The sequence below is a fragment of the Schistocerca nitens genome, chromosome 4 (genome assembly GCF_023898315.1).
Source record: "Schistocerca nitens isolate TAMUIC-IGC-003100 chromosome 4, iqSchNite1.1, whole genome shotgun sequence".
Lineage (NCBI taxonomy): Eukaryota > Metazoa > Arthropoda > Insecta > Orthoptera > Acrididae > Schistocerca > Schistocerca nitens.
The window spans coordinates 319,580,792-319,604,246 of NC_064617.1; the positions used below are offsets into that span (position 1 = coordinate 319,580,792).

At 40.6% G+C, this 23,455-nt stretch overlaps 1 protein-coding gene across 3 annotated transcripts in view; it reads right to left on the reverse strand.

Moving 5' to 3' along the window:
* The window catches only part of LOC126252747 (sialin-like), a 107,551-nt gene extending 84,619 nt beyond the window's left edge, over positions 1-22,932 (reverse strand). For 2 of the 3 annotated variants that reach the window (XM_049953654.1, XM_049953652.1), the window contains exon 1: positions 12,437-12,534. In XM_049953654.1, the coding sequence (XP_049809611.1) occupies positions 12,437-12,476 (40 nt within the window). In that variant the 5' untranslated portion in view covers positions 12,477-12,534. Of the gene's footprint in view, positions 1-12,436; positions 12,535-22,820 lie in introns of those variants that run through there. The other variant, XM_049953653.1, reaches the window with a different exon arrangement.
* Positions 22,933-23,455: the final 523 nt, after the last annotated feature.

Genomic DNA, 23,455 nt, shown 5'->3' on the forward strand with positions numbered 1-23,455 from the left:
ACAGAATTCTGTCACAAAATTGAGTGTTTGGAAAAGAAAGGATAACATGCCCTGCAATACAATTTTAGTAATAATTCTAGTTCAGTGTATCTAGAAAGGTGCGTTCAATAATTATGGAAAATTGTAAGTTGGTGTCTTAAAAAGTTTCCAGCATAATGGGTCACAAAATTCGACAATTTAACATTGTCGGTATAGGACATACATTGTCCTCTTAATGGAACCAAATGATGTCAGTTCATAGTCTGAGATCCTAAGAAATGCTTATCCTCACTCTATCAGGAACATCCTTCTAGCCTTGTTGACTGATTTATTAACTTTATTACCCTTAGTTGCTGTAATGACATCATGATCACTAATTGCCATCTCTATTCTGAAGCTGTTGATAAGGTATGGCCTGTTTGTAGCTACAAGGTCTAAGATATTTCCACTGTGTATGGGCTGCTGAACTAGATGCTCAAGACAGTTTTCTGAAAAGTGTTCACAAGTACTTCACGAGAATTTCTGTCCGTCCCCCTTGCAATGAAACCATAGACGTCCCAGTCTATACTCAATAGGTTAAAGTTGCCTCCTTTGTGCCACTATGAATATCTGACAACGGTTGTGCAATTGAGTGACTACGTGTTGAACCATGCATTAACTGGTGTAGAGGATCTATGTATAGGCATGTGCAACAAACGATTAGTAGATATTGGTTTGCTGGAGCCTAAAAACTAGCAAGTGCACCACACTCTCACGGAGGTCAGTTGCAAAATAAGTTACGATGTTGACTACTAAGTCTACGTAGATTCACGTAGACCTCTTCTGAATGGTGACCAACGAGTGGCAACGAGCTAATGGGGTGCATAGGACTAAACGTGGTGGTCTGTTCCTTCTAGACACACCCCATGCTACAGCGAAAAACTTATTAGTAACTATACTACCAGTGGAAGTATGATTGTAAAGACACGTCGCCAGCTCTGCTATTGGCGTTACATTCCTGCATGGAGGAATGACAGCACATTACACGTTATGTATACCATTAAATATGTCACACCATGACACCCCATCGTACAATATAAGCAAGTCCTGTGGGCAGACTCAAGTGCTACATGTGTGTTCGTTAATAGTCTGGGATGAGTGCACTGTGGCACACAAATAGCCAGGCATGACACTCAACAGAAAGCTGCAAGACATCCATAGTAACAATACTGTCATGGGTGGCACAGTGGTACTAAAATATTTGGACTTCCAGCAGAACTTGCCTGTGACTGCCAGGGCAGACCTGCAGATGTGATGGTTGTCTGCTTAAAATACACATCAATGTCGACACATGTGCTCACACTGTCATTACAGAAAAGCATGGGAATGAACTAATGAGACAACTCTGCACACATCTTCACACATCTGCTAGCATTTGGTGAGGGGCGTCTACCTAGCTACCTTAGGGAAGGATGATACTGTCATCTGAGCTATGTAATGTTATATCAACACCTACTGAGCTCTTATCATGGTGTATTCCGATATACTTTCGAATTATCTGAAAGAGGATTGGTTGCATGCAAAGGACGTCCTTGCACTCAGAAACGACATGATATCCATGATCCATAGTGAAAACATGGGCATGCTAGTTGCTGATGTAACCTTTGAATGTCTGTCAACACCATGTTCGATGATGACAATTCGGTATTATTCATGGTGGAATTGCAGTAGTCACTGACATCACCTCGCACAATGTCACACCATTTGATGCTGAAAACTGGAACATGGATTATGTTACTATGAAACGTGAATGCACCAAATCTGTGCAGTAGAACACAACTGTGCATGTCAAAGATGTTACTTAATGAGACTGAAACAACTATCTTAACAGGTAGGTGTGCCAGTGATAAGTATACATACCTCACATACCCCTAATTCCATAGGACATCCTGGCACCATCTCATAGAATGCAGATCACCCCACAACTGAAGTTCGCCATCACAATAAAGCACAGGGGCAAAGCAGGGAGGTATGTGGCTTCAACCTGTTTATCACATGTCCAGCAGTAGGTGGCATGTAACTGAGTGATTTCATCCAGCAATTTATACATCATGTTACCTAGGAATAGTACACCTACTATTGTAGTCTATATAAGTTGGTACTATCACGAATAAATGTATCCTTAAAAACCATCTGTTCTGTATGCATTTCGTCCCAATATCGATTTCTTTCAGTTGCTGGAGCTTGGGACATGAGGGTGGCTGGGCTCGAACACCATCACACAAGTGGAGCTGAGTTATTCACAAGTGGAGGAGGAAATTGACAGATAGGGAAGCAAAGATATGATGAGCAGAGAGAGGTGAGGAGGAGATGGACCACAGCAAATGCGTATTATGTGTGACATACACATACACATGTGAAGTTGTGAAGAAGGTGCTAGTACTATGTATGTATGCGTAAAACTCTGCCTGGATCCCTGGGCAGGAGGTGCACAAAATCTGACACACAAACTCCTTACCCTGAAAGAACCAACATGGTGGGTTTATAACATCCCAGCTCTAATATTTATGGGGATCCAGACATGCTTGTTTTTAAGCCCCTGTTGTATAGCTGCAGTGTACATCAATTGTGTTGTTTGGGAATAGTATCGACCTGCCTTATCAACCTGATTTGCAGGGAAACCTACTTGTCAGGAGCAAAAAACGGTTTTCCAGCATCCAAAGTGTAGGCTGCCTGTCACAACATGCATGTTGTGTTGGATTAGCATGACCCTGCTTTATCAGCCTTAACGGCAGCCTACACATCATTGGAAAAAAGAGACACTCATGCTGGGATATAGACTGAAAGGAAGGACAGAAGAGGTGGACTGACAGGGAGGTGAAGAACTGATGGTCAGAGAGGGGGAGGAGGGAGGAGATGAAACAAGAGATGTGCACATTGTATTCGAAAAGAAATATATACAGTCAAAGCCAAGGGAAATTTTATGAGTATCAGCACTGTGGGGTTTGTAATCTACTTTCTCCAATAGGAGTGCAGTTGTAGGCAAAACTGTGCTTTTCCTGTCCCAGCTGTACAGGCTGTCCTTCATCACAGGTACATGTGTGGGAATAATGTTGGTCTGTTTTATCAACCAGTTTTGTAGGTAGCCTACACGCCAGGGATAACGAACTGTTTTCAGCTACCCTGTAAGACAGGCATATAGCATTGGTCTAGTAGCAGATTGCTTTATCAACTTGATTTGCATAGCAGCCAACATGTCAAGGACAAAAAACGATTTTTCAAGCCTCTGTTGGATAGGCTACACTACAAAAAAGGCATGTTGTGGCAGTAGTATTAGCCAGTTTTATTGACTTGTTTCACACTGGCTACACTTGCATGGCTGAGGGAACATTGACGCAGATACAGGAGGGAATGGACAGGGAGAGGTGGGTAGGAAGGATCTGGATAGGGAGTGAGGGGTCTGTAGGGAATGGACATAAATTGGAAGGAGGGGAGGGATAGAAAAAAGGGGATGAGGAGATGGATAGTGAGGAGGAGATGGATAGGGAGAGAGGAAGACAAGATAATAGGGAGAGATTCACAGGAGGAAATAGACAAATAGAGAGAAGAGAAAGGTAGTTGGGCACACAGGTGGAGGAGGTGATGAACAGGGAGAGATGAAGGAGGAGGGGATTGGCAGAGAAAGTAATGGGTCGAGGGGAAGATGAAGGAGCAAGGGGGAAGGTTTGGAGGTGTAATGGGCAGGTGTAAAATGGAGATGGGGAGGAGGCAATGGACAGAGAGAGGGAGAGGAGAAGATGGGATTGAGGATGATTTGGGTGAGGAGACTAAACAGTGGGGTCATCAGTCTTATCGGATTAGGGAAGGATGGGGAAGGAAGTCAGCCATTTGTCTGAGGCGATTTAGGGATATCAAGGAAAACCTAAATCAGGATGGCCGTATTTGGGATTTAACTGTCGTCCTCCTGAATGTGAATGCACTGTGCTAACCACTGAGCCACCTTGCTCGGTGGATAAGATGGTCAGAGAGGAAGATTTGGTTGTAGAGAGAAGACACAGGAGACAGACAAAGAGATGGAGAAGATGTAGAGATAGCGAAAATATGGAGAAAGAGATTGGACGATAGTGGTGGGAGGATAAGGTGGTCAGAGAGACAGGGAAGGAAGCAGTAGACAAAGGAGGAGGAGAAATGGGCAGAGAAGATGAGTAGCAGAGACAGACAGAGTAACAGGAGCAGGAGGAGATGCACAGAGGGTGGGGGAGGTGATGGTGGGTAGAGTGAAAGGTGAGGAGGTGGTCAAGTAGGAAACAGAATATGAGCAGATCGTTGTGAGGAGAAGATGGACAGAAAGAATGAAGAGGAGCAAGAGCTGTAAGAGGCATGTAGAAACTGGAGAGGGGCAGTCAGCAGGTGAAAAATGAAGAGGGTCTGAGAAAGTAGATGGAAGAGAGAGCAGGTATGAGTTGGAAGACAGAGTGTGTGTCAGGAAGCAGGTGGAAGGAGACCTCTTTCCTACTGACACCCTTTGTTTCCTGTCAAAGATATAGAAATTCAATCATTCCATAGAATTTCCTGTTACAGTCTAACATTCTTGTTTAATGAAAACGATATTGTGATTTACACAGTCAGATGCCTCTGGCAGATCGCAAAATGCAACACTAGCCTGTAGTTTATAACTTTAAGTTTGATAACTTTAAGAAATCCTAACTGGGATTTTGACAATATATATTTCGATGGCATATATTTAAAAAAGACGATTATATTTTCCATTTCTAACGTTTAAGAAATATTCCACTGATAAATGACTGGTTACACAGATAATTTAATATGTTGCTGAACCCAGAAGCACACTATTTAGTTGACTCTGTCGATATTTTATCGTAACCACTAGAATTTCTCGATTTTAAAGATTTTTATGGTGGACATTAGTTCTACTGTTCTCGTGAAGGTCATATTTATATTACTGTTGTTATTTGTCATGTCTAGTCTGAAATATTCCATGGCAGCATTTACTGAACCTGAGAAATCCATCTTATCAGTAGCAGTTGCAAAATGCTTGAAAACAGTTTTGCAATTCTCTTATCAATGTATCACACTTCATGCCATCTGCTCCTCTACATGCCTGATTCAAACCATCTCCTTCCATACTGTATCCTGTACTGTTTTATTTTGTTGTCAGGTGTGATGATCTTTTACTTATAGTGTATTACTTTGATGTCTGAATTATCGTATGTGGAATAGTATCCTGATAGAACCATGCCATAACAATGTGTCTCTGAAAATATTATAAAAAACTTTCATATCAACTTATTACACTGTTGTTGTTATGTTGTACAGAAGGATTATGTTGGTCAGTACTTAAGTAGGATAGCTACCTACTTTCCGGATACAGTTCGACTTTGGACATAATCATTGTCCTAGAATTCATGATGGCAAAAATGATCTTGAAGGTTGATTACATGCTGGGGCAGCTCAATGACCTTTGACCTTAAATGCATGATGTCATCATGCCACTTCCCTCATCCCTGTCCTCCATTCACAGCCCACTATTTTATCAGCGAATAAAACGAAACTGCCAATCTCATCTCAGTATTTTACCAGATATTAAAACGAAACAGCAAATTCATATACACCACACTTCGTGTTATTTTTAAATTCCATCTTAAGCCTTGCCCCTTGACCTATTTAAGCCGAGATACACATCTTTTGCTGTTCTCCAATCACAGCCCAGTATTATTCCAGCCATTAAAACGAAACAGACTTTCAATATTCTACTATAAATCCCACTTTTCAACATTTTTCATCTTCTTCCCTTAGTTAGTCAGCGATCTTCTAAGCCAAAATGCACATCTTTATCTCTCCTCCAACCACAGTTCAGAACTTGCCATCCATCAGAATAAGACATCCAATCAGTAGATATCCCGGAGCCATTGTATATCAGAAAAGTGAAAAAGCTTTGTCAGTAGACCACGCACAACTTTATGAAGCGTGCCTCCCACGAGGCAAGGAACAAAGTTCGATCTTTCTACCGCACTATGTGCAAAGCAGAATAGACGTTTGATCTTTGTACCAAACGTGGTGCAGGAAACAATGGACCCTCCCCCAATTTAAATGTTTCCTCAACAAAATAGTTTTATAATTGTACAAAAAAATGGTTGCCTAAAATAATATAGTAAGAAGGCTACGCAGTAACAGCTGATATTTAAGCACAACCAGCGATACTAAAAGTTATATGCTTTTGAGAGGGCTTTAATGCATCTTACCACATAAACTTGTAACGCCGGAAATGCATATCCTCCTATTTCCATCTATTGCACTGCAAATTTTTTTCCTTATTTTGTTACCTGAAGATATAACATTTCTGTGTCTTTGTATATTGTAATTGTTTTACTATTTGTATATATATGCATTTATGTCGATGTATAATTGGTTTGTTTTGTGAATATTATTTGTATTTATACGCTGGGTCTGACCTAGGGAAAACTATACTATCGAACGAATACATCGATATGTCGTGTGGAGAACGAAAGTGTTTAGGATCTTTGGTAGTGTTAACTCTGCCGTGTGGAGCGCGGGCTGAGCAGAGAGAGTCTGGCTGGGGTGGTGCAGTGGAGCAGGTGTCTTGTGTTACGCTCCCGCGAGTTGCCGCGCTTTCGGGGTTGCGCAGCATGTAATTGCGCTCGACTTGCTATGATAGTTTCTGACACGGTGTCGCGGACGGGAAGCATTAGCTGGCGCACATCAAGAGCCCGTTTCGCCTGGTGATGGTGTCGAGAACAAGGCGCGCCAACATCCAGCTTCTGCAACAGCGACGGCCGACAATGAGTGACTGTCGCCACCTCCTCGATCGACGGCTTCAAACCTTCAATCTACCAACAAGGAAGACTGGAAGCACATAAAGTTTTAGAACTGTATGGCAGACCTCAGCTTTTCAAACTGTTCCGTTTTCGTAACTATAATTACAGCAACTTAGCATGAACATTTGTTGCTCATTGTCCCAATTGCATTACCAAGCAGGGTCCCTTCCTTTTCCGGAATGAACTCGAGTGTCGTTGAAATTCAAACGCCAGCATTAAAGTAAAAACATTCGATTTCACTGCTTTAATTTCAAAGTTCAGTTAAGGTATTCATAGCTGGCTACAATATTTAGATTACACAAGCACAAATTAAGAGTGCGAGTTTTGTTTGCATATTTTAGCTTACCTGTGACTCCAGCTCAGCTTGGTACGTACTAAATTTTACTATTGTTAATTGTTCAGAATCATTTAATTCAAGTTCAAAGTTAAATCTCTTATTTCTAAATTGCGTAGATTCAAGTAGCTTTTGAAATGATTGTTGAAGTAGTCCAAGACTAACCGTATTTTACTGAATTTCGATGTGCTTCAGAAAGAAAGCTCACTATTAACTTCAGTCACTAAATTAAGTTTCGCTTTTCCGGTTTTATTAATTCTTTTGCTAAATTAAGTCAGAGTGTAGCGAAATTTATTACTTCTGACAAACTTTCAGTTTTCACACTACATGTGTCAACCTTCAGTTGCCACGCTTCTAGTGCTAATTATATGTGTAATAACCTTTCTTTTTCAGTTAGTATAGTAATTGTCCTTAGGACTGGCGACCATAATTTCCCCCAAATCTCAAATATCTAATTACCGCTAGTTAATTGTTGATGTAACAGCCGCAGTTTTGCTTTCTTTATTAACTTTACCCCTTTTCAAAATTAATTTCCACCAGTTTCATTTGCATTTTTCCTTTTCATTTAGATGTAATCCTTTCCTCCCTCTTTACCGACAGATTAACTTCGGTGACGATTGCTTTTCCCAAATTTCCATTAGGTACACGCGGTTTAATTTTTCACTGTTAATAAGGTCGATAAGTGAGGGGGAGGTTACAAACTGCACATCTTTGTAATACACAAGTATAATTATAAAAAGCACAATTACGTATGTAAGCTTTGTTTGGACTCTTATGGTGGCTGTGCAGTCTGCTTATGTCAAAGACGACGATTGACAGGCTTCCACACAGAGGAGAAGTCGATCTCTTATTTTGATAAAAAAAATTTGGTCTTTGTATCAAAATAAAATAGCACTTAAAATTTCTGTACTGTTTGTCAAATATTTCCTCTATACCAGCACAAAACACATGTAACTCGCTTATTAGTATTACCAATCTAACTTACAGATAAATGTGTACTTTTTCATAAAAGTATTTCCATCTCTATACCACTTCTTACAGAAATCTCAAATTGTCAGTCTTATTTATCAAAATACGTGGTGTTTCTTCTATAACAGTACAAAACACACCTGAATCGCTTACTGGTACTACTGACATAACTTACAGGCTAAAATGGACTTGTCAACAGCAATAGCCCATTTTGCACCATGTTTTAAAGGAACCAAAAATTGTCTCTATTATTTTTCAAAATAAGTACAGAATCTTATATAACATCACAAAACACATGTAGCTAGCTAATTGTGACTACTGTTGTAATTTACAGGTTAAGATACGCGTAGTGACGAAAATAGTTCGACATATGTACCAAAGTGGCAATGGCCTTGCCGAAGTGGGTACACCAGTTCCCGTCAGGGCACAGAAGTTAAGCGCTGTTGGGCATGGCCAGCACTTGGTTGGGTGACCATCTGGGCCGCCACGCATTGTTACCATTTTTCGGGGTGCACTCAGCCTCGTGATGCCAATTGAGGAGCTACTCGACCGAATAGTAGCGGCTCCGGTCAAAGAAAGCCATCATAACGACCGGGAGAGTGCTGTGCTGAGTACACACCCCTCCTAACTGCATCCTCAGCTGAGGATGACACGGCGGTCGGATGGTCCCGTTGGGCCACTTGTGGCCTGAAGACGGAGTTCTGCTGCTGCTAGGTACCAAAGTAACAATGATATGCCTGAAATCCATACAACACTGAATGACTGGAGGTAACACCTGTACATTTCCTGTACAACATTTCTTCTAGCTGAGATCATTTGGGAATTTTAATTTCACCCTCTGTTTCCTGAAAATTAAACTCCCCTCCTCCCCCCACTCCCGCCCCGCTGTTCTAGCAGACTTTAACAAACAAATGATCGTTAAGTGTAGTTATTACGTCAGAAATAAACTCTGGAAATGGGTTTTCTGTTGATTGATAGATGCGCAGTGTCAAGACTACTAAAATTAGGTACAATGTCACCATTCTTTTAAGGTGATGCAAACGGAATGAATGTTTACAAACAGAATTTCTTTGTCTATCCCTTACTGTAGTGACTACCTCTGGATCCATTATTTGCTGTGAGTACGCCGATGGTATTTCCAGCAAACACTGGTATCATCTATCCCTCCCACACATATCTTGTTTTTTTCCGTATACTGTGTTAAAGTGATTTGTAAGTCTTCGCTGTGCATCTTCTTCCAACAGCAGATTATATTCATCCATCTCAATTGTTTTCGCCAAATACTTTAGTTTTTACGAACTTCTAGCACGCTGAAGTAGCTGTGGCTCAGCAACTTCTGTTCGCCAGTACAACGAAAAACTAGTCCAAAGTTGCAAATCTAACTTTTTTTGGTCACTCGATGACTAGTTTTCGGGCTGAGACCGATTTGCAAACCATCGTAACATCTTCAGAAATCTTCAATAAAATTCTTCAGGGTATCAGACCGCATCGTCATAATTTAAAATGCGCCAACGTTTCGGCCAGCGTTGCAGCTAGCCTTCATCAGGGCCCTGATGAAGGCTAGCTGCAACGCTGGCCGAAACGTTGGCGCATTTTAAATTATGACGATGCGGTCTGATACCCTGAAGAATTTTATTGAAGATGACAACGGCCGCGGAAGCCTTCGCTTACATCTTCAGAAATGGTATTTCAGGGGATGTGAAACCCGTGTCAAAAAATGTGCAACGAACAGTTATAGCGCTGTAGCTGTTCGGTGCATATTTTTGAAATGGTTTTCATATCTTCGGAAATACTATTTTTGACTATGTTACGATGAGTTGAAAATGGCCATTGGCCCGAAAACTAGTCATTGCGTGAGCAAAAAAAGTTAAATTTGCAACTTGGAGTGGTTCGTTGTACTTTAGTTTGTATTCTTTACGTATTATCCTTCCAATTTCAGTATCCTTTTGCTTACCATTAACACATTAATTTCACTTAAATGAGAAATATCCGTTATAGGGAATGGCTTACATCTGTCTTATACATTGCTGTTTTTCGTAAGTCCTTCAGAATAACGTTATTCCTAATTCTATTTTTGATAGTGTTGTGGAGAAAATGTCCTGGATTGAGGAAAAGCATGTTTCCCATATTTAATGTAACACTAACATTGTCCTTGTTGGAATCTGTGTTAACAGTATCCATATAGTTTATAGATAACAGCATGTTCTTCATTCAAGGAATACATAAATGTATCTGATAAATGCGTGTTAGAGACACCTTATAAAATCAGTAAGATAATTAAGTCTGCGACAATTTGTTGTAATTTCGTTGGAGCCAGTTGTTCAATGCTTATCTGTAACAATATAAAATGGCGACGTGCATTGATCAGCCAGAACATTATGATCACTGATCTACTACGGATATAAACCCGTCCAGGCGAGGAACGACTACTAGTCAGAGACACACATGGTGCACATAGTATCAGCGTGTTGTCTATGTATAATATGGAAGGAGAACGATGTATCTGAGGTTGACTGAGGACAGATTGTAATGGCCTGGAGGCTCCGCAATAGCATTTTGGAAACTGCATGCCTTGTCAAGTGTTTGAGGAGTGCTGTGGTGAATGTCTCCAATATGTGGCGAAATCATGGTGCAACCGCGTTCAGACGTCGTGAGGTTGGGCATGGTACCCTGACCTCAGATAATATCCGCACAGCAGATTAAAAATGGTGACCCTCTGAGGATGACACGGCGGTCGGATGGTCCCGATGGGCCACTTGTGGCCTGTAGACGGAGTGGAGTGGACCCAAGTGCTGGCCATTGTATTGGCAAGCCTGGATGTGTTTCTTGGCAGTTTCCCACATCTATTTGGGGGAATACTGGGCTGGTATCTACATTCCATCACAGCTAATATTTAGCAACAATTCTCATACTTTCACATGGGATAACAGTAGATGCAGGCAGAAGAGGTACACTAATTTTGTCCTGTGAGGGAGGGGATGGGAAGGGGTCCCCGATAGGACTGGCTACCCTCTACAACCAACACTGCCAAATCTAATAATTAACACATCTGTTCCTGTGAAGGTATGGGATAACTGGATACCTCAGGAAGCAATTGTGATAGCTGTAACCGAATGGGTTGTCTACACTCATTTTGTTTTGAGCATTGCTCATTGTATTTTCTTTTTCTTTTTTTGTTATTTCGAAATGAGTGAAGGGATACTCCTGGTCCATTACAGGATTCGAGTGTGACTCTCATGACCCCAAGAAGAATCAGCGATCACCTTCATTACGTGTCAGTTCTCTTTTCATAGACACGAAGCTCAAGGATATGGCCTGCCAATCCTTCACGACGGACATAGGGTTTTCGCAGCCACGCCTCTCGCCTCAGTGCAGCGATCAAAGTTCTCTTTTGAATACGATAGTGGCAGACCCTCTAGCAAGAAGGTTTGTTTACTTTGCTTATTTTCGATCTAATGCGACCTACGACGCAATATCCAAAAAAATCTCGCTTTCATGAAGAATATTCTTCGCCAAAATAAGATCTATTGGAAACTCTACTGAATTGCTTTACCAAAGTCGCATGGAAAACTGTTCAAGATCCTAGAAATTCTAGCACCACTATCTGGCACATATATTATGTTACTGAAATTAGAGAATAATGACTCACTCAAAACGAAGAGCGGCGTTTATTCCATGAAAACTAAGAATAACGTTAAAATGCCTCATTGTTAATTATACAGTGAGATCTGCACGATGCTGCTGGTTCAGTTTCAGTAAACACACGACAGACAGAACGATAAATCAATCAAGTAGCAACTTAGAGTTATCTGTCCTTGCAAATCAACTGAAACTGGCGACAGTCTGCATAAATCAGCTGGCTGTGTTAGATGTTACGACTTCGGATTAATCATTAAATTCTAATGAAAGTAAGTGATGTCACAATATTGTATACTGTCTGTGGACACCAGTACTGACAATCATGAAAATTTAATAGCACTTAGCATTATCAATTACAAGAAGGCAATACCAACCGATTGCTGCTGATTTACAAACAAATAATCACCAAAGACAACAAACTATGTTATGTGCTCTTGAAATAATACTAAGTAAATGTCATGTCACTGAAAAATCGTAAAGTGACAATTGGGAATAAAATGGTCAGAAGAAAAGAAATAACACACCATGGTAATGAAAAAATTGTGCCACGTTAAGAAAGTAACAACAGTTAGGCCCGGTAACAAATTTAAACGAGATGTTATTTGTAGAAACGAGTGAGGAAAACAGAAAGAGATAAGAAGAGATCAGTGATGTAAACACACCCTAACCAATGGCTCACCCGCTCTGTCCTGCGCCGCCGTCGTCACAGCTGTTGTCATTCTGTTCCTGAAATAAATCGCTCGTCCGCTGAACGCATCTTTCGCAAGAAGCGCTGCTGCCAACCGTCTGTACGGCTCGGCGCTAGCGTATCTCTTTTTATACTCTTCGGCGCTTCGAAAATAAAATACGAAGAGTGGCGAAGGGTAAAGAGGAGACGTGTATTTCAACAGATGCTGAGATACTCAAGAAACCACCCAGTCGCCTGTCGCTACCGAGTGTCGCCAAACAGCCCCGTTACATTATTTTACTTCGACTCCTTGTTAGAACATATGAATCTCCCGTTCAGTTAAAGGTGAATACGTACTGAACACAGCGCAAAATCTCTTTCGTCGGGCGGCACACGCGTCATAAGAGAGGAACGTGATCTGGACACAAACGCTGCTCGCAGGTTCCTGTTTTCGTTCGCAAATGAAGCGAAATACGGGACGAAGTTGTAGGTTTACACGAACAATATATATATAATTCGACTACACGTACATATATACTCTGCAAACCACTGTATAGCTCATGAGGGAGGGTGCTTAATATCAGTATTGTTGCTTTTTGTCCTACACCATTTACGTTTTGAACAAGGGAAGAACAATTTTCTATACTCCTCTCTACGCACCCTAAATGTCTTATCTTGTCTCGTGATTCCTACACTAGATATGCGATGGTGGCAGCATAATGGGCGCACAGTCTTCTTCGAACACTTGTTCTCTAAATTTATCCAACAGGTTTTCGCGAGAACTAGATCGTTTTCTTCCAAAGATTCCCTTTCAGTGCCACATTTTCTTACATTCGTATGGGTTACACTGACATTTTACAATCTTCGTGGAGCGTCTCTGCTTCGATGTCAATTTTCATGACTGTTTGAGAATGACTTCAATTATTGGAACATTACGCAGGTGTCTTCTATTCGATTTCCTTTAAAGAGCAACTTACTTTCCCAGAATACTTCCCAGAGATCGAAGTATCCGTTTCGATTACGCAATACTGAATGGTAGTGTGGATAAAAATAAGAAAAAATGTCCAGTAATCATGGGCTCCAAAATGCATATCTTAAGATCTACGAGCGTTTGTTCATCTTCGTTGCTGTGAAACACAGCTCTTCTAGTGGTCAGGTGCTCACATTTCTTACGGTATGCATTTTAGAGCTCATGTTTACTGGAATTCTTGGTACACTTACCCTTAACCACCATCCCTGAACGTTTGTGACTTCATCGCGGAATCATGCTGTGTACTTATTTGGCGAAACATGCTCAAAACGTTTACTACTAACTTTGTAAATGGGTATATCTGGTTCTTTCTCTTTGCTATAGGCTATACAAAAAAGTGGCAGGTAAGTGAATCATCTTCACAATGTATTGTAAATTACTGTCCCGTTGGAATATACGATTAGAAATACATGGAACGAACGAAGTGACCCGGTTCGTAAGGTTTGCTTGTGCCAAGATTTGGGACTTAGAACACCAGAAACTTACTAGTCCAGTGCATTCAGATGTTCTATATCTTCACAAAGTTTACCTTCTCATTTTACATTAAGATTCCTAGATATTTTCAAATTTAGCATCCGAGCTTCAGATTTATAGATTTACATCTGGATAACGAAAAGACTTAAATTAGACGTAATCTTTGGAGAATTAATTAAAAATAATAAATCACATTCCCATAATGGTAGGGCCATCATTTTCAAAACTGATACAGTTACTAATTAGGCAGAAAATTACCTTCAGTGTTCTCATATTCTCTTAAATTCGCTATCGCAACGTCGCCGAAATCCAGCAGAGTTTACATGTGAACGGATGGCAAACAGCTCCATTTGCAGTTCACCAAAGACGTGTTTGTCTGCGTGGCGGAGCTGCGAACGGCTAGCAGTCACAGCGCACCGGTAATTATTTCGACCTTGCATTAACACAGCGGCAGTTCGTTGGCCGGACAGCTGGAGCTTGCGCCGCTAGGACAATTTATCTAAGTAGCACTTCACTAGAGAAAGCTTTGTTTTTTGGATTACCGATGTACTGCTGTTTCGATAAATCGTCTGAGAGGTCGTCTTTCTGAAGATTGCAGGTTGTTGTTGTTGCTGTTGTTGTCTTCAGTCCGAAGACAGATGCATCTCTCCGCACTAGTTTATCTTACGAAAGCCTCTTTGTCTCTGCATAGCTATTGCAACTTGCATCCTTTTGAACCTGTTTACTGTATTCGTGACCAATTTTCCCTCCATACTTTGTACCCCTCCCGCCCATCTCCGCACATTTCCTATTCTTCAAGTTGTGGCACAAAATTATTTTTTCTGCATTACATTCAGTACATTGTCTTTAATAACACGATCTACCCTTCTTATATACAGCATTTTCCTTTAGCGCCACTTTTCAAATGCTTCTGCTCTCTTTTTGTCAGAACTGTCTGTCTTCAATGTCTCACTTCCGTACACGGCTACACTCCTAAAATTTATATTCGATGTTAACAAATTTCTCTCGTTTAGAAATTGAAGGAAACAGGACTTACAAACAAATAAAGCAGAAGTGGCACTTAACATTCCTTCGAAATTTATGAAACCAATAAGAAAAGTGGCAACCAAACAACTATTGAAATTGGTTTGTAGAATCTATGAAATTGGATACGTACAATTAGACTTTCTGAAAAAAATATAACCTAAGCAATTCCGAAGACAGTAAAGTCAGATAAGTGCGAAAACTATAGCACAATTAGCACAATATACTTCATGTCTCATGCAACAATGCTGCTGATAATAATAATATCCGCTGAGGTGACAAAAGCCGCGGGATAGCGATATGAACATATACAGATGGCGATAGTGTAAAGTACACAAGTTATAAAAGGACAGTGCAGTGACAGTTCCGTCATTTGTACTTACGTGATTCGTGTGAAAAAATTTCCGATGTGATTATATACACATACATGTACATATTCAGATACCATATGAAAGGTAAAGGCACCAGTGAAATGGAAAGAAGACAAGGATTTCTCGTCAGATGAGTGTAGGGTAATATCAACAACAGCTGAAAATGGTATAACGGGATTAGGATTCGTTATGAATACGAAGGTAGAGCAGAGAGCGTGTTACTATGAGCAGTTCAGAGATATGGTTGTTCTTATCAGAATCGACAGCAAACCAACACTGACAACGATAATTCAGGTATGCATGCCGACGTCGCAATGTGAATATGAAGGAAGTATTTGAGGATACTGAAAGGGTAATTCAGTACGTAAAGGTAGATGGAAACCACGGGGAACTGGAATGCAATTGCAGGGGAAGGAGTAGAAGAAAAGGTTACAGGAAAATATGGGCTTGGGACAAGGAATGAGACAGGACGAAGAATAATTGAGTTCTGTAATAAATTTCAGCTAAAAGTAGCAAATACTCTGTTCAAGAATCACAAGATGAGGAGGTATACTCGGAAAAGGCCGGGTGATACGGAAAGATTTCAGTTAGATTACATCATGGTCAGACAGAGATTCCGACATCAGATACTGGATTGTAAGGCGTACGCAGGAGCAGATATAGACTCAGATCACGATTCAGTAGTTATGAAGAGTAGGATTAGTCAGAAACAATCACTACGCAGAGAAGTGGGATACGGAAGTACTAAATAAGGACAAGATACGCTTGAAGTTCTCTAAGGTTACAGAAACAGCAATAAGAAACAGTTGAAGAGGAATAGACACCTCTGAAAAGGACAATCATAGAAGTTGGAAATAAAAGAATAGGTACAAAGATGGTAGCTGCGGAGAAACCACGGGTAACAGAAGAAAAACTTCAGCTGATCAATTAAAGAAGGAAAATGCTCAGGGAAAGTCAAGAATACAGAAATACAAGCCGCTGAGGTGTGAAGTAAACAGGAACCGCAGGGAAGCTTAGACGAAATGGCCGCATGAAAAACGTGAAGAAATCGAAAAAGAAATGACTGTCGGAAAGAAATTCAAAACAACCTTCGGTGAAATTAAAAGCAAGAGTGGTAACATTAAAAGTGGAGCACTAATTCCTCTGTTAAATGTAGAGGAGAGAGCGGATAGGTAGAGAGAGTACACTGAAGCCCTCTATGACGAGGAAGATTTGCCTGATTTGATAGAAGAAGGAACAGGAGTCGATTTAGAAGAGATACGGGATTCAGTATTAGAATCAGAATTTAAGAGAGCTTTGGAAGACTTTTAAAATCGAATAAGGCAGAAGGGATGGATAATATTCCAACAGAATCCCTAAAAGCATTGGGCGAAGTGACATAAAAACGACTGTTATCGTTGGTGTGTAGAATGTATGAGTCTGGCGACATACCATCTGTCTTTAGGAAACATATCATCCGCAAAATTCCGAAGACTGCAGGAGCTGACAAGCGCGAAAATTATCGCACAATCAGCTTAACAGGTCATGGATCCAAGTTGCTTAAAGAACAATGTACAGAAGAATGGAAAAGAAAATTCAGGATGTTTTAGATGACGATCAGTTTGGCTTTAGACAAGGTTAGGTCACCAGAGAGTCAATGCTGACGCTGCGGTTGATAATGGAAGCAGCGCTCAAAAAAATCAAGACATGTTCATAGGATCTGTCGACATGCAAAAAACATTCGACATTCTAAAATGGTGCAAGATGTTCGAAATTCTGGGTAAAATAGGAGACGAGTAATATAAAGTATGTACAAGAACCAAGAGGGAGTAATATGAGTGGACGACCAAGAACGAAAGTTCGGATTGAAAAGGGTGTAAGACAGAGATGAAGTCTTTCGCCCCTATTGTTCAATCTGCATGTCGAAGAAGCAGTGATGGAAATAAAAGAAATGTTCAGGAGTGGAATTAAAATTCTAGATGAAAGAATATCAATGGCGACATCTCTATCTTGAGTGAAAGTGAAGAATAATTACAGGAAGTGGTGAACGGAATTAACAATCTAATGAGCACAGAATATGGAGTGAGAGTAGATCGAAGAAAGACGAAAGTAATGAGACGTATCAGAAATGAGAACAACGAGAAACTTAACATCCGGATTAATGGTCACAAAGTAAATGAAGTTAAGAAATTCTACTACCTAGGCAAGAAAACAACCGACGACGGACGGAGCAAGGGGGACGTCAAAAGCCAAAAGGTTATTCCTCGCCAAGAGAAGTATACTAGTACCAAAGATTGGCCTTTATATGAGGAAGAAATTTCTGAGAATGTACGTTTGGTGAAACATGGATTGTGGAAAAACCGAAACAGAAGAAAATCGAAAAATTTGAGATGTGGTGCTACAGACGAATGTTGAAAATTAGGTGGACTGATAAGATAAGGAATGAAGAGGTTCTGCACAGAATCAGAGAGGAAAAGAATACTTGGAAAACACTGACAAGGAGAAGGGACAGGATGATAGAACATTTGTTAAGACACCAGAGAATGACTGCCATGGTACTAGAGAGAGCTGCAGAAGGCATAAACTTTAGAGAAAGACAGAGTTTAGAATACATCCAGCAGATAATTGAGAACGTAGGCTGCAAGTGCCATTCTGAGATGAAGAGGTTAGCACAGGAGGGGAATTCGTGGCGGGCCGCATCAAACCGGTCAGAAGACTGATGACTCACAAAAAAAGAAAGAAAAGAAAAAGGCACCAGAGAGGCAGTTCTGACGTTGCTGTTGACAATGGAAGCAAGACTGAAGAAATGCCAAAACACGTTCATACGAGTTGTCAACGTACCATGTCTTTTGGAGTTTTTTCCCTCCATGGCGCCTATTTACGCAAAATTCTGGTCGCTCGGATACTTTTGAACACGTTTCTGTTGAGCAAAGGAGACATTAGAGACCCAGCACGAACGAGACCTGTGCGATACTAACAGAAAGCATTCGGTAAGTTCTCAGCTGTGGTAAAGATAGCATGTTTCTATAAAGGCCACTGAATACTACAGAAATAATCGGCCAATCTTGCAAATACACTACCAAAACTGAAACTCTATGTTGAAATGGTCCAAATGTCTAAGAACTATGGGAGTTAACATCTGAGGTCATCAGTCCCCCAGACGTAGAATTACTTAAACATAACTAACCTAAGGACACCACACTCATCCATGCATGAGGCAGGATTCGAACCTGCGAACGTAGCAGCAGCGCGCTTCCGGACTGAAGCGCCTAGAACCGCTCGCTCACAGCGGCCGGCTGAGTTGAAATCTCTGACTCTTTAGAAACATATATAGGAGTACAGCAAAGATGAATAATAGGTAAAAAGACATTAAAAGGTACGTTCATCTAGATGTTCGTTGTCAAATGCACTGCCTGACGTAGAAAAACAACCGATATTAGCCACTAAGGCAAACCTGTAGATATCCCATGGTAATTGCCATTATATGTATATTGTGCGTCCATACTGCAGAAAACTTAAAGTAAACGTGGAATAGGGAACTATTTTACAGACGTTCTGGGACAAATGCTTTGGTAACACCATACCGATAACAAATAGACAGTGAACCAGGTTAGAAAGAATGATTAAAACTAATAAATCGTTTCAAAACAAATAATGTATCACAGAAGTAGCATCAATCATATCAAAATTGTGACTTTGCTGGGAGTTCTTTATCCACAAAAACAATAAAGACGAGTACTGCATTAGAATTACGCTAAATTTGAAGATATTGAAAAGAAAGATCGTAAAACTATTAGTAAAATATATGACTCCACACACACCAATAGAATTTGAATGAAGAGGAGGGGTGATGACACTACATCGCATAGATAAGTGTCATAGTACTGCTACTTCACGTCTAGTTGACACTGTTGATACTGCAACTGTTGTTAATACTAATGAAACGCCATTCCAGTTGCTTTTTTCTGGAACTTCATTAAGTTCACACGACCGGTTTCGGCCTCTGTATTAGGCCATTATCAGTTGTACCGGGAACTGCGACATGTTAATACATAATATGATGGGCATGTAAATATCTTTGTTTTTTGTAATAGAAGATGAGCGACAGTTCTGATTTAGTTAGAGTACAATTGCAGAAATAATATACAATGTACATTATGCTGTAAAGAAGCAATTGCAAATGATAAAAACCATAAAATTCGAGGGTTGGAACTTTAATAGTGGCAACTGTTTATTTACAGCTCGTACAAAATAGATACGTGTTTCAAAGTTTTACTGACCTTCAAAGTAGTCACCAGCATTGTGTGGAAGTCGTAGGATACACTTAGCAGTGCCAGTGTTGACAGTTAGAGCGGCACGGTCTACTGCCCGACGAATTTGTAGCAGTTCTGAAGCGAATGCCGTGAAGTGTTTACTTCAGTTTAGAAACCGAGTTGAACTTAGGAGGACTTAAGTCAGAGGAGTGTAGTAGGTAGTATAGCACTTAGCAACCCCATCGGTCAAATAAGTGCTATACCACCTACTGCACTCCCCTGACTTAAGCCCTCGTGAGTTCTGTGGTGTCACAGCCAGACACCACACGTCCTAGGTGGTAGCTTAAATCGGCCGCGGTCCCGTAGTACATGTCGGACCCGTGTGTCGCCACTGTGTGATCGCAAACCTAGCGCCACCACAAGGCAGGTCTCGAGAGACTGACTCGAACTCAGCCCAGTTGTACGGACGACAGAGCTAGCGACTAGACGTACGAAGCCTATCTCTCTCATTAGCCGAGAGACAGAATAGCCTTCAGCTAAGTTACTGGCTACGAACTAGCAAGGCGCCATTAGCCTTACAGTGATTGTAATTAAAGTCTCCTTTGTGCGATATACCACAATGAGTTATTAAAGATAAGTATTATACCAGCTACGTACTTTTCTTCATAGCATTAATTACGTATCCTGTTCCAGTACTTCACGCCCGTCTGCGTTAGTCTAGCGTGCATTAAGCCACCTCTATCTACAAGGTGTTGGCCCAGCTGCCGACACATCAAGTTCAACTCGATTTCTAAATTGAAGGAAACACTTCACGTCATTCGCTTCAGAACCGCTACAAATTCGTCGGGCAATAGACCGCGCCGCTCGAACTGTCAACCCAACTGGTACTGCTAAGAGTATCCTAAGACTTCCACAAAGCTGGCAACGGGTTATACACAATGCTGGTGACTACTTTGAAGGCCAGTAAAACTTTGAAACACGTATCTGTTTTGCACGAGCTGTAAATAAACAGTTGCCACTATTAAAGTTCCAACTCTCGTATAGTCGCGCCCAATGACGTCGTGAGAGAAATGGGTGTGTCGTACTTGTGAATCTTTGCGAGAGCCCTCAACTGTTTCCGGTGGTTCTAATTTTACTTTATGGGTCGTATCTTCACACTCGACTTGGACACTTCATCCATTGCAAATATTCTACACTTTCATTAATTCGAAATAATCAATTTCCGCTTTTATTTTTAGAAACATGCAATTGAAATTCTGAAACACGTCTGAATATAGCACTTTTAAGGTAAAACATGTTACCAGTTTTTTGGTTAGTACGTTTTTATAATTATGACACGCCCATTTTCTCATGAGGTCATTGAGAGAGAAACTCTGTTTTATCGTTTTAGTATTTTATGTGAAAAAGTGCATTATAATTTTGAAACAAATCAGAAAATCATTTTAAGGTAAACATAGTTAACAGTTTTAAGGTGTTGGATTGTACAGTCTTTACAAATTTTCTCATGACGTTACTGGGCGCGAAACTTCTTTAAATCCACTTGACTTCTACCGTTTTTACCATTTGGCATTGCTTCTTTTGCAACATAACGTAAGTTCTACAACTACATCTACAAAGATACACCGCAAGCCACCGTATGGTGCGTGGCGGAGGGTACTCTGTACCACAATGTGTCATTTCCTTTCCTGTCCTACTCGCAGAGAGCGAGGAAAAAAAGAATATTTATATGCTTCCGTAGGGGTCCGAACTTCTCGTATCTTATCTTCGTGGTCCTTACGCGCAGTGTATGTTTGGGCAGTAGAATGGTAAGTTGTATATTTCTCAGGTTCGGGTACACATGATAATGGCGTAATATAAAGTCCAAAACTAGTCGTGTGAACTTAACAAAGTAACTAGAGCGGGGTTTCATTCGGTCTCATAGTGTGGACGTATTTATAGAACGAGTATCAAATGATTCACCAGAAGCCTGTATCATCAGTTCAAATATCAGATTAACTAGCTAAAAGATATTAAGGAAGGTTTGCAAGCAACGAATATTACAGAAAGCGTAATTATGAGTATGCAGTATTCCTACATGCAATCTGTCTCTTGCTATGGAACCATATTTTGGCAAGCAAAACATGGACATAGTCTTCTAGTAAGAGAATAAAAGTATTAGAATAATGGCTAAAAGTAGCAACAGAGCACCTTGTAAAACTTTTTCGAAACATTTGGGTTTTCTGACTGCTGATTATGAGTTCAAGGACACTAAATATTAAGGTCATTAGTCTCCTGTTAACCCCCTCCCCCAAGACTGAATCAGTTGCCCCATCTATCTGCCCGTCTGTGTCTAGAGTAAATTCTGTGTGAAAGTGTTCTAAGTGTTTGTATAGCGTGTATCTGAGGCAAGACGTGGGTACCAGCCTCATATTCACCTAGTGGGATGTGTAAAATCGTTTAAAAACCACATCCAGTCTGGCCGACAGACCGCCCTCCATCGTTACGTCAAGGATTATTTAGAAAACGAGAATAGGAAATGGTAAGAATAACCATCATTTAATAATAAACAACTGCCATTCTACAGTAAACTGTGACAGTTTTATTACTGATATTATCTCTTACCCAGGATCTTTGATAGAAAATTCTAACTTCTCTCCATTTTCTTGAGCTTTTTCATGTGGTTCAACATGAAGAATTCGGTAGAATGGCGGATGTAAAAGTATCGTCGAAACCGTAAAACCAATCTAAAGTTGTGTGTGTGTGTGTGTGTGTGTGTGTGTGTGTGGATGGGTGGGTGGATGGGTGTGTGTGTGTGTGTGTGTTTGCAATTGGTGTAGTGTGGGGGCAGTGAAGAGTGATGTGATGAAAACGAAGATCGCGAAAGTATTCTTTTCGTAAGATAATATTAGATAATATTATTGTAAGCATATATTGTTATTTCTAGAAATTGTTCCCCTTTTCATTAAGATAATTCGCCAGAGATCATTGTGTAAATGATTTATGGATGAATAAAGGATTGAATAAGTACATTATATGAAATCGCTTAGCTTTTGAAACACGGGTAGTGTAGCAGAAATTCAAAGTGAAACTTAGAAAGAAAACTGTCTTTACATGACGAGAAAAATGCAAGAAATATTGCAATATTCCCATGAAGAAGGTTTGGATTGATAAGAAATCAGAAATCCTGAGACCGAGTATCAATCTAAAACGCAGTGTTTCAATAGTCAAAACGAAGAAAGAATGATACAAAAATGTACGATCTAACCGTAATGTAAACAATGGCTCACTTTTGCTGTCCTTTGGCCGCTTCGTTACATCTGTCAACATTGCGTTCCTCAAGTAAACCACTCGCCAGCTGAATACCTCTTCGTCTCCTGCCCTGGCCCTGACTGCACCTCTTATGTGTCGACTCGTTTTATAAGTTTTGTAGACTGCAGTCGCAAATTAGGAGAGGGGCGGTGGGGAAGCGCGAGAGGTGTGTTTCCACATTGTGCTATGTGTTTCATCATGAGCTGAGACGCTCAAGTTATCACTTGATTCCCTTATCGCTGCCAGGACTCGTGTAATACACTTTGCGTCATTTTCATCTGACACTTGCTTCGTGGCTAGGCCGAAGATCCTGCGTTCTTTCCATGGCAAAACTAAGCACGACGCAACATGATATAGTAGGTTGTTTGCTTGTTGCAAGGAAGGAGTGCACACCTCGGTCCACGAACCTCTACTTGCGGGTTTAAGATTTCATCTCGACAGAAATGGAATTAATCAATAAGAAAAGGCACAAATCTAAATGAAGCTTTATGCATGACAGCAACAAGTTATCTGTTAGAAAAAGGTACTGCCGAACTTGAGCGTTTATGAAGTTGCTAAGGATTCCATTCTTGTTTAATGACAAACTCGGTAACTGCGTTCTAGCAAAACATCA